At 45.5% G+C, this 13,376-nt stretch overlaps 1 protein-coding gene across 4 annotated transcripts in view; it reads left to right on the top strand.

Moving 5' to 3' along the window:
* The first annotated feature begins 3,849 nt into the window (after positions 1-3,849).
* The window catches only part of EPB41L4A (erythrocyte membrane protein band 4.1 like 4A), a 252,216-nt gene continuing 242,689 nt past the window's right edge, over positions 3,850-13,376 (top strand). For all 4 annotated transcript variants that reach the window (XM_036020652.1, XM_036020653.1, XM_036020654.1 and 1 more), the window contains exon 1: positions 3,850-4,764. In XM_036020652.1, coding sequence (XP_035876545.1) covers positions 4,666-4,764 — 99 coding nt within the window. In that variant the 5' untranslated portion in view covers positions 3,850-4,665. The remainder of the gene's footprint in view (positions 4,765-13,376) is intronic.

Below are 13,376 nucleotides of genomic sequence, written 5' to 3'. Positions count from 1 at the left end.
CCTGCGTCTGGAGTCTCGCAGAAGGGACCTCAAGAGATGTCCAAAACACCACCCTTCATACTGGAGGCGGATCTCATAGAGGGACAATGAACTGAGAGGGGAAATTAAAATACCCTTATAGGAACAAGTAAACCACCTTAGATTCCCAAATCCAATTAGTTAGGTAAGAGTGGCTCTACGCAGCCATTCTAGTAACCAGCGACCAGCAGGCATCTGTTGTGTGGTTCTGAGCAATGTTGCTGCTTACAATGAGAGTATACACGTGGCAAAGATGGGAGTGGCTCATTCCTGCAACTGTACTTAGCGCTAGCCTGTCAATGACCCCAAGGTAGATATCTTAGTACAAAGACAGCAGAAACCCTTCATACATAAAAGGCAAGTGGGGTATGAGTGAAGGTATAAAGACCAGAAGTCAGTTGGGGAGGAAAAGCATAAAAGACTATCTGTGGGCCTGATGAGGAGACTGCAAAAGGAAGTCATAGCGCAGGCGAGGTGGTGACTGATATCCCGTATGGAAGGTCCAACTATGCCTCTTGAAGGAGTGGCTGACCTTCCAACAGGGAACATCAGACTCACCGAAATAGAATAGGTGGCAACAGAAAAGGGCATCCTGGGTGTCAGAGCAGCAAAGGGGGCTTACCACTCTGGTGTCTTCACTCCTGGCTGGCTCGCCAAAAACTGTCACAGGTGTGCACAGGTAACCAGGTTCTTAGTGATCGGGACAAAGAATTGAACCGAACACCCAGAGTTCATAGAAGAGAACATGGGAGCAGGCCAACTCCAAGCAGAGATTGACCTCATGGGCTGGAGGGACTTTATGCTTATAGAGCGGATCTTTCCTGGCTAGTTGTGGTGGGCTTTTACTGAGTATATACAAGTAGTTGCATTACTTTAAAGCTACTGCGCATGTGGTTTCTCATGATTCTCCCCTATTAGCCACCAGGGAAGAGGGTCTCACAATGCTAGGGAATTAATCCCCGTTTCTCCTGGGGTCCCCCTGTACTAGGTTCACCTTTCTCTAAGCCAGAGAATTATAGTTCTCCGTGCTAGAGATTGGTGAAAAAGAAAAGAGTTATTTATTCAAGTTATACAAACTAAAAGTAATGACTTAATGTCTTTGTTAAAATCCCATAGTCCCTTGAAACACCTACAAACACACAGTCCTTCCTTCCCCCCTTTGCCCAGTCTGGGGTACCGTATCTCAGGAGAAGAAATAGAAGTCCGTGGCTTAGGCAGCTCTTGGTTTTTCCTAGTAATTTGTGCTCAGCTGGCAGTCCTTCCTTAGTTCTCAGTACCACTGGTTGTGTTGCCAGGATCGCCAGCTAAAGCCGCGTGGTGATTCTCCCCATGGCTGCGGGGGGGGGGGGGGGGGGGGGAATCCCCCTTTCTGGGAGAGCAAGGACAGCAGCAGCAGCAGCAGCAGCAGCAGCAGCACCGAGAGGGCTACCGCGGAGCTCATTGTGTCCTGGCCAGAGCAGGTGGCTGCAAGGTTAGCTGAGCCCGAGAGAGGTGAGAGCGCGGGCGCAGCTTGTGGAGGCCTGGCGGTGGCTGCGGCGGCCGGGCAGTGACCCGGTGCTCCCGAGTCACTTACTGGTGGCCCCTTCTCTCGGCCTCGGCTGCAGAGCTGGCTGGGGCTCGGAGCCGGGTGGTAGAGGAGCTGCAGGCGGCTGCATCCCGGACGGTGTCTGCACGGCTGCGGGAGTCCCCTCTCTGCTGAAGCCGCATGGTTCTCTCTTCAATGGCCGCCAAGTCTGGGTTTTTAAATCCCGCGCCAATCTTCTTCTGCAGCCCCATTTCCGACTCCTCCCACACTCGGCCTCACATGCCAGAACTCTCAAAGCCTTCCAGCTTTACTGGACCGCCATTGTGGGTCTGGGCAGGTGTGGCCCCATGTTATGGAACCAATCATTTCCAAGTTCTCACGCAGGTACAGGCGCAGTAACCAGGGGGAGTTGCCTCCCAGGCTCGGTAACTAGGGAAAGTTACTTCCATTTCCCTGGCTTAGAGCTTGGCCAGAGCTATTTAACATATCCATGCAACCAGCCAAAGGCCATAGATATGTTAAAAGACCACACCAGAGGGTAGCTGCAAGGCTGTTGCTATGGGAAACAGCTCTCAATGGCCCTGCTCCATTTGTCCCTTCCCCTGGGGTGGAGGGTGAGGACATTCTATATATTTTTCTAATATTTCCTGGACACCTTGAGTTCTGAACCCCATTCCAAATCTCTATTTGGGGACCCTTTGGCTGCACCCTCCTACATCTCCAGTCCCTGATAAAGAAATGGGCGGGGGGGGGGGGTGCAGACAGTCTCCTTCAGAAAAGTCTGTCACATGTACAGGGCTTCATGGACTTGTACTTTTCCTTGAGAAGAGCCTGGGACAGAATGGCTGCCCCACCCCAAAATCCCAGCCTTTGCATCACCAAGAAAGGTAAAAAAAAAAACCAAAAACCCCAAATCAGAGGACATGAAACAGGTGGCAAAAACACCCCTCAAAACTGGAAAACAAATGATTACATTTGACCTCTTTTGTTTTTGCAAGTTTAGGAGGCTGTACTGAATATTATGATGTAGAATGAAAATCTGTTATAAAGTCTTTAAATCCCATTCGGTGACTTGTGCCGGGAGTATATTACAGAAAAGAAAAGCCCCTACCAGTAAGGATCCTAAACCCAGCCAGATTAATGTTTCAGCCTCTGTCAGGCAAAACTTTCACAATACGATCCAAAGTTGAACATAGAATTTGATTAGAAATTCAAAACCTGCTTCCATTTCACAGACAGCCTGGAAGATAAAATAAGTTTGAGTGATAGCTTTCGGTAAAGTGCATACAGAACACAGCAGGTTTATATCGCACTTCGGGGGTTGTGCTCTTCACATTTAGACGGGGCTGCTATAGCAGGGAAAAAGGCTTCCCACGGAAGGTTCTTTGCGGCAAATCACTATGGAAGGAAACTCCCTCCCAAGTTGCAAATTGTTCATTTGCATTCTAACTGAGCTGCGGACGGGCTTTTAAAATTTTATTTTATTTTTAAAGGGCTAACGTCCTGGGTTTTAGGTGATATTTTTTGAGCTTTGCCTACCTACCTTGGAACTCAAAACTCTGATGCCAAAGCTCTTGCTCTTTCTCATACAAAACGTAGAATAGAGAAGTTATCTGGAAGGCCTACCCTCAACTCGGCTCCTTGTCCTCGCCTGTGTCTCCTCCAACTACAAAGCGCATTAACTCGCTGCTGGTTCCTAGCTGGGGAGCACAGATTGCACCTGCTAGGAAACCCTGCGCGGCCTTGCCTCATCCGCGGCTTAGCTTGGTTTGCGTGTGCATGGACACGAGGACCCACCAGGGGTCACTGCAGCCTCGGAGCTATTGTGCCCACCAGTCCCGGACACCACCGGCCGCGAAGAGGGTGTGGGATTAGCAGCGTGGAAAGCCAGGGTCCAAGCAGGAATGCGCCCTGCCCTGCCAGAGCCAGCCTCCGGGTCTCCCAGGGAAACGGACACAGAGAGAGGGTTCAGGGCTCCGGGCTGCGGGATGGCTCCCAGGCCTCGCGCAGTTCCTCGTGCGGACCTGTCGGCACTTCGCCATTAGACCACCTCCGCTCCGCCCTCCGCCCCCCAGCCGACACCCCGCCCAGAAGGGGCTCCCCCTTCCTGGCCGCTGGGCCCCCGCTTCGCTCCAGGGCTTTTTGCCGACGCCAGGGCCCAGCCCAGCTGCACCTGGGCTGCTCCTGCCCGGGGCGCCACCTTACGAGCCGCGGAGAGAACTTTCCCTGGAGCTGCTGCGGCCTGGCACACCCCATACCCGTCCTCCAGCCGTGTTCCCAGCCGGGCGCCGGTTGGCAAGTCCTTCGACTCCCAGGAAAGCTGCACTCCGCCGCAGCCGCAGCGCAGGGCATTCTCTCAGGGAGAGCTTGAACTTGGCCCTACACGGTCCCCCGAGATGATCTCGGGGCTCCCCGGAATGGAGTCACATTTCGAGACGAGCTGACTTCTACTCACCAGCCTCGGTAGGAGCCCGCTGCCGTTTGCGACTGTCTCTGGATCGGGAAAGGGACGGTCCTTGCCACTGCCCCTGCAATGTTGCTGGGACGTTGTCCTCGTGGGTGCCCCTGACACAAAGCCTAGCGCTCCCCATTCGGCTGGCCGGACTAGGAGTTGCGGGGCGGGGTCCGAGCTGGATGTGTGGTCCTCGTGGGACTCTGCGGGCGAGGGGGCTGCGGGTGCGTTGCAGTCGCACTCTGGGAGGGCGCGAGTGCAGGGGTCTTTAGAGCTTCTAGGGGCTTCCAACTCCGGGGAGGGCCTCTCTGGTCTCCCTTTTCTTGACTCTTGCCCCTTTTGCCTGGAGACTTCTGTGGTCCTGAAGACCGCGGGAGGGGCCGCAGCGTCCCCGCCTTCGGAGCAGCCCGAGCCGCAGGATGCGCAGGGACTCGCCGCCGCCCTCGGAGCCCAGTTCCGCCTGTGCTTCCCCGGCGGCGACCCGGCGCTGACTCTCCCGGCTTCTCCGCCCTCCTTGCCTCCCGCTGTGCGCCCTGGATCCGCCGGGAGCTGTTCCTGTCGCACTGGCCACGGCGTGAACAATAAATTAATGCCTCTCGCTTGAGGGGAGGGGGCGGTTTAGCGCCTGGGTCGCAGCTTTCTCGCCTGGCTGGAGACAGCCACAGCCGACATGGGCTGTTTCTGCGCTGTTCCGGAAGAATTTTACTGCGAAGTTTTGCTCCTGGACGAATCCAAGTTAACCCTCACCACCCAGCAGCAGGGCATCAAGGTAGGCACAGGTTGGGGGGCGTGTTAGGGGCTTGGCAGCCGGGTGGGCTCGGGGGTCCGTGGCTTTGTGTGAGGGCTGTCAGGAGTCGCCGCGGCGATTTCGTCTCCGTGGGATGGGACGGAGCCGCAGCTGCCTCCTGCGCACAGGTAGAGGGTGGATGTGTCAGTGTGGTTAATTTTGAGTCCCTTCATAAGGGAAAGTAAGTTTGTTGTCCCAGAGGGTAGTCCACAGTCTTACAACTGGGGCCAGAAGTCTTCCCAACACCGTTTCCTCCCAAGGCGTCACAGGCGTGATTTCTTCCCTTGGCCTTTTCTTGATGGTGTCATTGGGAAAGTAAAGGAGTTCGCTCGTTGAAACATTTATTGGGTGCTTATATTGTGTTGTCTGGGCGTATAGTTGGGTATTGGCTACGTTTGGACAGAAAATAATTTCCCTTTCCTCAAGTGAAATGGTTACCCACATTTAAGTAAACATCTCTCAAAACTACTGGGTAATAACTTGGCTTGTGTTTGTAGATCATTAAAATGCAATTACTACTGTTTACCTACAGAACCCGAACGAAAAGGCCGGGAAATTGCAGAGATCTACTTCCTTAATTTCACTGGGTTCTTCTGTTGTAGTTGACTATGACGGAGGCGTCCGTGCGCTCGCTTGGTTTGCTCTTGCAACTTTGTAACTACCGAGAGGTGATCGGAATTGGGAGCGGTTTGTTTTGTTTCCTTTCTTCCTTCACTTTTAAATCACAGACATTTTAGATAACTCAGCAGCTGAGTCTGGCGAAGAAAAGCCGCGCCCCTCCTCCTCCCTCTTCCCTCCTCCCCCATGGAGCTAGTTGTCTGAGAAATCAAGTCCAGGCTGGCAAGTGTCCTTTCCTGGTCTTGTCATCTCAGAAGTTAATCCCAATGGCCTAGGCCCTGGGGATTTCTTTATGTGAATCGGTTTTTACATAGCTTTATGTACATTAGAGTAACTGTACCTGGCCAGAAACTTCAGCTTTGGTATCGCCATTCTTGGTGTACAGAATTCTGATTTCACAGGTCTCATTCTTTTACAGGAAAAAAAAAAATTGGGGGTGGGGGATGACCACTTAAATCCACAAGATAAAGTTAACCCTTTCCTTTAGGAAATGGTTTTGAATATTGTGTCCTCAGTAATTATAATAAGCAAAAGCCAATCAGATTCTCATTTGTTGTTTCCTTTGAAGGCTAATAAAAGACTTTGGGGGGGGGGGAGGTGTTCATTTTATATTTTCAGCTTTTCATTATATTCCAAACACCTCCTCCTCCCACATGAAATGAGAAAAAGAACTTACCTTATAAGATCATGTGACATTCTTTGGTGTACTGTGAGAATAGAATAGGCAGAAATCACAAAAACTCCTTAAGTTTTTGGTAATACATAGATTCTCTTTGGCTTGTGGATAGAAACAATTAGAAGAATATAACTGATGATCCAGTACTAAAACAACAAATAAATCTTTCTGAAGTGCAAAGTCTAAAGTCATCTGGAGTGTGAGCTTCCTATTTCATCATGAAAGGCATTCCTGTCAGCTGTGGGGCATGTACATTATTCTGTCAAGAGAGCAGCCAAGACTTGGGATCAAATGGAATAATTTTGTCAAAGAAACATGAATCAAAATCCATACTTACTTTTTATAACTTGATGGTGCTTACCTTGTTTTACAGATAGGTTGAAAATTGGTGAGTGATTCAAATCTAATAGCAACTTTATAATGCTGTTATTTTGAAGAGATGGTGTTTAAATAAATAATACTTTAAACAGGCTTTTGTTGGAAGTAATCATTTTGCAACAGGCTTGGCCTCTTTTAGTGTCACAGAAGTATGCCACAATTATTTTGATGGCCATGTGTGTAACACAGATGTCTGCTGAAGTTAACCACATTATCTGTAAGTGCCATGCTACCATAAGATGCATGTGTTGAGCACCTATCTGCTTGTGGTAGGTACTAAATTAAACACATATGTATATTTGTGTTTAATATAGGAACAGCATCTCAAATGTAGAAGGTACTCAATATTGAATGAATGTATCTATAGTTTGTATGTTATTGCTCTGTATATACCTGACATTTTTTAAACTCCTACTTTAGTTTGTAAATGAAATAGTAAATAGTTCCAAGTTGATAGTGTAATAGTTACTATCAGTGTTTTTCTCCTGCTATAGTACACTTGATAATTTTTATTATCACTAATTAAAGTCAAAGTTAAGCATGCAATGTCAATTAGTCCATTTTTCCCTGAAAGTAAAATAACAAAATCTTGCCCTGCCCAGTGTGGCTCAGTTGATTGGAGCATCGTTCCCGGGACTGAAAAGTTGCAGGTTCGATTCCTGGACAGGGCACATTCCTAGGCTGTGAGTTCGGTCCCTGGCCCGAGTGTATATGGGAAGGCAACCAATCGAAGTCTGTCTGTCTGTCTGTCTCTGTCTTTTCCTTCCTTTCTCTCAGAAAGCAATGAAAAAAATGTCCTCAGGGTGAAAATTAAAAAATAATAATAAAAAATAAAATAGAAAAATCTTTTTTATTTCTTAAAAGTATCTTCTAATAATTATTTTGAGATGAGCCTTTCTTTCATTCTATCTCAAATGAAATGAAGAGAGCTAATTCTGCATTAAAATTCACATATTTCATCTCTCTTTTTTTTTAAAGATTTTATTTATTTATTTTTAGAGAGGGAAGGGAGGCAGGGAGGGGGAGACAGAGAGAGAGAGAGAGAGAGAGAGAGAGAGAGAGAGAGAGAGAGAGAGAGAGAGAGAGAGAGAGAAACATCAGTGTGCGGTTGCTGGGGGTTATGGCCTGCAACCCAGGAATGTACCCTGGCTGGGAATCGAACCTGGGACACTTTGGTTCCCAGCCCGCGCTCAATCCACTGAGCTACGCCAGCCAGGGCTATATTTCATCTCTTAATGGAAGGAGTTTTACTGATTCCTCATAGTTACTTAAGAATTTGTTTGTATTACTGTTACAATAATTCCTTGTGAGTTAAAGGATTAACTATGGGAAATTTAACTAGGAGTGAGTGTGAGAGAAGCTTGGTAAAACATTTTCTTTCTGTGTGCTATTTTGAAAAACACACTTTAAATTTAAGTGCTAGATTACAAATTGAAAAGTTGGCTATACAATGATTTTCTGCAATTTAGATAAAAGTTTTTCTTTGACTTTAGGAAGAACTGGCGTTTGTTTCCACAGAAAGCAGTTCAGCTTGAAGAGAGTGGTTATACATAATATATGTTAAAATGGGTAGCATTTAAATGGAATCGCTAGTTATGGAAACAGTTATGGGGATGTGAAGCGCAGTGCAGGGAACTCGGTGAGTAGTACTGCAGTGACTGTGCATGGTGTCATGCAGTACTGGACTTGTGGGGGTGATCCCTCTGTCACCTGAAGTCCAGTGTAACAACTTATGCCAACTGTGATTGAAAACTTAGAAACTCAGAAAAATAAAACACAATGTCTTTGCGTTCATACTGATGTTAGGTAGAAACGTGCCTTCTTAACTTGTTTAGAGGTCACTCTCCTTGAAAAACAGGAAGTCTTTTTCATGCCGTTTGTAGTTTGAGCCCCCCTATCCAAGGTTTAAAAACCCAAGGTAAACTCTTGGTTGTGTGCTGAGCCCCCCAGTAGCTTCTAGCTGTTTGTTCTCTGCTGCTATGTCTGTTGTTTATTCAAGTTAAGAATTTCTGCCGTGGTTGGTCTCTTGGTTTTTTGAATAATGTTTGTTCAGGGATACTTTTGTTATGTCCTTTGTAGTTCTTTGTCCTGGTGGAGGTAGAGATCTTTCTTTTTGTTCTCTTTAGAAAGTAAAACTTTATGTGCCTCAAACTACCTTTATAGGCTGTCATTTGATTAGTAAAGATTTTCAAGGGGAAAAATATCACCAGGTTTGATTATAGATTTAGTTTTGAAAATTGCTGCTGCAAATATGAATTAGATTAGTATTCTCATTTCAGCAAGACTTTAGTCTCCTGAGTAGTAATGTAATAACCACTGAGGTGCTCATTTCCCCCTCTGTGTATTTTACTAAATTAATGAAACCAATATGATAGCAAGATGGAAATTCCATTAACTTTTTTTAACGGCTTTATTGAGATATACCGCACAATTCCCACAGTTAAAGTATACCGTTTATTCGTTAACTTTTAAATGAAGTTACTGCCTAATCATGCTGAGTTTCCTGAGGGAATGTTGTGAGTGAGTTTTGATGCTTTGATCAGAAACTTCATAATGAACTAGAAAAACAGAAGGTGGGGACTTATAGTCCTCTCACTTACCGAGAAATGTAATTTTCGTCTCATTTAGACTGGTAAAGAAAAATCTGAGAAGATTGGGGAAAAAATGAAAAGTAGTATCTTCACAAATCATATTATGTAAACACTTCAGTCTTTGATATCAGCCACATAAGGTGCAGAGTCAGAGACCTTACTAACATAGGTGGCAGCAAGTAATCACCCGCCCACATTTCTGTTAATGTGAGATTGGCTGGGGGGGGGTCTCGATTGGTTAGTGAGTTAGACATGATGGGTTGGATGTACCTCCCCTCCCCACTGCATCTGGATCTCTAGAATTGAGGTTTGATATTCATATTGTGGCTATTTAGGATGACCTAGTGTGTAAATGCGCCCTCAAATGTTTTTGTTTCTGTTTTTAAAAATGATTCGAGGTATTTTTTGGCTTTATTTGAGGTATAGTTGATAAATAAAATTGTGTACAACCTGATGAGTTGATATACATATGTGTCGTGAAAGAATCCCACCAAGTTAACACATCTGTCACCTCGGTGCTTCATCTTTCTGTTGTTGTTGAGAACACTCTAAGTTCAGTTCTCTTGGCGAATGTCAGTTGTACAATATAACATTATCAAATATAGTAATCATGTTGTGCATTAGCTCCTCAGACCTTAAGTGCCCATCAATTTTACAAGTCTTTTTTCTTGAAAAAATTTATAAAAATACTTTTTATCATTCATGGTTTGAACATGTTTAAAAATAATTTAATGGGGAAAGCTTTGTTTCCTCCAGCAGCTAGTCAAGGGCTGTCCTTGTCCAAGTACTCATAATTCTCTTAACTGAAGGTAGACCACACTTTTTCCAGCCCCATTAATATATTCTTGAATTCTACGATGGCAAGCTTGAGCTAACTTTGCCCTAGACTGGAACTAATTCAGGGCTTTTGTTGCTTTTGAGCATGGGTGGTGTCAGTCCGTTCAAGCTGTCCTAACAAAATATCACAGACTGAGTGACTTATAAACAAGAGAAACTTATTTTTCATATTTCTAGAGGCTGGAAATCTGAGACCAGGCTGCCAGCAAGGCCCAGTGAGGGCCCTCTTCCTGTTGAAAACTTGTTGTAGCCTCACATGGCAGAAGGGGCTGGGAGCATTACCCTCCCTCTTTGATAGGGGCACTGATCCCAAAGGCCCCATCTCCCATTGGGGGTTAAATATCCAACATATGGATTTCTTGGAGAGGATTTTCTTGGACAGACATTTAGAGTTATATCTGAATTGCAGGGACAAAAGTCCAGACTCTACTCTCCATTAGCCATGTGGCCAGTGGTTTGCAGTTTTTGTTAAGACACTTACAAACAAGATGGGACACTCACACTTTCTTCCATGGTGTGTGTCAGATTGTACCTCACGGTAAGGCCGGACAGTTTTCTGTTGTGGGAGGCTGTCCTGTCTGTTGTGGGATACTGAATAGAGCTCCTAGCCTCTAGCTGTGAGATGCCAGTAGCGCATCTTGTCCAGTTGTGACAACTAAAACTGTCCCCAGATGTTGCCAAATATCCTGATGGGCAAAATCATCTTTGGTTGAGAACCGCTGCCATGGACAATGACAGTGTCCTTTATTCCTGCGTGTTTGGTGCTCAGCCTTCTGCCCTGGATGCCGGCTAACTTGTGGTTGCCTTCTTTTTTCTTTTTTTTTTGAGGGCAGGTAGTTATGTACTGTACATGTCAGTGAAAACAATATGATACCTGTGTCTTTAACTTGTTTAATATTCTTATACAAGGAACAATATAAGTGATTAAAAGCATGGGCTCTAGAGCCAGACTACCTGGGTTTAAATTTTCACTCCACTAGCTGTAGTACTTACAGAAAGATACTGATCTTCTCTGAGTCTTAATTTCCCCATCTGTAAAATGGTGCTTTGCATCTAGTAAGCACTCAGAAAATGTTAACTTTTTTCTCCTCTTTTCTTCATCTCCTCCTTTTTTTTTTTTTGACTGTACTTTATTGATTATGCTATTACAGTTGTCCCATTTTTTCCCTCTTTGCCCTAACTGCCTGGTACCTCACTTCCGTCCAGCAATCCCTGTTGCTTAGCTCATGTCCATGGGTCGTGCATATAAGTTCTTTGGCTTCTCCATTCACTATACTATTCTTAACATCCCCCTGTCCATTTTGTACCTACCAATTATGCTTCTTAATCCCTGTACTTTTTCCCCCATGCTCATCCTTTCCTCTCCCCTCTGATAACCCTCCAGATGATCTCCATATCTATGATTCTGTTCCTGTTCTAGTTGTTTGCTTAGTTTGTTTTTATGTTTTAGATTCAATGTTGATAATGTTGTCATTTTAACGTTCATAGTTTTTGATCTTCTTTCTTTTCTTAAATAAGTCCCTTTGGCATTTCATATAGTAAGGGAATAGTGATGATGAGTTCTGTTAGCTTTACCTTGTCTGGGAACCAACTTGTTTGGAACTCTTTGTGCTTCCTGGACCTGTATGTCTATTTCCTTCACCAAATTAGGGAATATTTTTCATTATTTTTTCAAATAAGTTTTCAATTTCATGCTCTTCCTCTTCTCCTTCAGGCACGCCTATTATTTGGATGTTGGCACTTTTGGAGATTTCACAGAGTCATCTTATACTATCCTTTTTTAAAAAAAATTCTTGTTTCTTCATTCTGTGCTGCTTGGCTATTTATTTCTTCCTTATGGTCTAAATCATTGATTTGAACACCTTCACTGTTGATTCCCTGTAGATTTTTCTTTATTTCACTTAGTATAACTTTCATTTCTTCCCTAATGATTTTGCTGTACTCAGTGAGTTGTCTGAGCCTCCTTATCACCAGTGTTTTGAATTCTGCATCTGATAGGTTGGCTGTCTTTGTTTCGTTTAGTTCTCTTTCCTGGGTTTTGTTCTGTTCTCTCATTTGGACCATATTTCTTTGTGTCCTCCATTTGGCAGCCTCCCTGTGTTTGTTTCTGTGTGTCAGGTAGAGCTGCTTTGACTCCCTCTCTTAGAACACTTGTTAAGTTGTATGGGGTGGAGCCTTAGGTGTACACCAGTGCCCAGCAATCTGCTTCACTGCTTTGTAATGTGTGTATGTGTGTGTGTGTGTGGGGGGGGGGGTTCAGAGAGGGGACAGTGCTGCTGCCTGGCTGCTGGAGGCTTGCTTGGCACTTGCCCTCCTTCCAGTCATTTCACTCACTTCCCATATGCGACTGGCACCCTTGCAGCTGTTGCCCTAATGGTGGTTCCCAGAGGGGGTGGGTTTGTGAACCTTCTAGGACCAGATGGGCCCTTTAGAGGGACTCTCCTGAGAGCAGCAGTTTCTTCTGCTGCCCCAACCCCCACTGGTTTTTACTGCTAGACGTTACGAGGATATGTTTTCCAGTACTGGAAACCTGGGCTGCACAGTCTGGCCTGGGGCTGGGATTGCTTCCTGATTTTTATCTACCACACATGAATATGGGACCACCCGTTCTACCAGCTGCCACTGCCTTGCTGCCACCATACCATATCCTCTCTGCCCCAGCTCCCTGTCTCTTCTCCTCCTATTCATCTGGATGGATATAGCTTTTTTAAATCTTTGGTTGTCAGACTTCCATACAATTCAGTTTTCTGGCAGTTCTGGGTATTTCTTGTTTTGCAGTTAGTTGTGATCCTTCCTGTGGTTGTGCAAGGAGGTGAAGCATGTCTGCTTATGCCTCCATCTTGACCAAAAGTCTATCTCTTCCTTCTTTTAGTGACTAACTTCTTCTACAGATAAAGTCTACACTTCATTGTTTGGGTTAGCACCCTACTTGATCTAGCCCTGCCTACCCAATGACCTGCTCTGTGGACACGCAGAACCACTGAGTCTTTCAAATATACCAGGCTCTTGTGTGCCTTGATACATGGGATTCTCACTGAGTGGTGTAGCTTTTTGTCCTCCATAAGCACACACTCATCTGAACTCATTCTTTTGACACTTGAATCGAGTGTTTCATCTGCTAGAAAGCCTTCAGCCCAGCTCCACTAGGCAGAGTTAAGCACTTGTCAGCACATCACACATGTTCTGTCACAGTACTGAGCACCCTGCAAGCATTATTTCTGGACACATCTGTCTTGTCCAGCAGCCCATGAGCCCCTCTCTGTGATCCTCAGTAGCCAGAGATGCGTACCTCCTGTAATAGATGCTTCTTAACTATCATTTGAATAGGGGAGTGAATGGAGTGTTACAGTTGGAAAAGGCCATATTGAAAATCTTCTGGATAATGAGGGATTTTTTGTCATTTTATTTTTACTAGAAAGGTCCCAGGATAAAGTGAATTTCACTGTGAAAAGTCTGTTGCCAAGATACCCTAATTTTTATATTGATAACGGGCA

Source organism: Phyllostomus discolor, chromosome 3, assembly GCF_004126475.2.
Source record: "Phyllostomus discolor isolate MPI-MPIP mPhyDis1 chromosome 3, mPhyDis1.pri.v3, whole genome shotgun sequence".
NCBI classification, from domain to species: domain Eukaryota; kingdom Metazoa; phylum Chordata; class Mammalia; order Chiroptera; family Phyllostomidae; genus Phyllostomus; species Phyllostomus discolor.
This window is presented reverse-complemented; position numbering and strand designations above follow the sequence as displayed.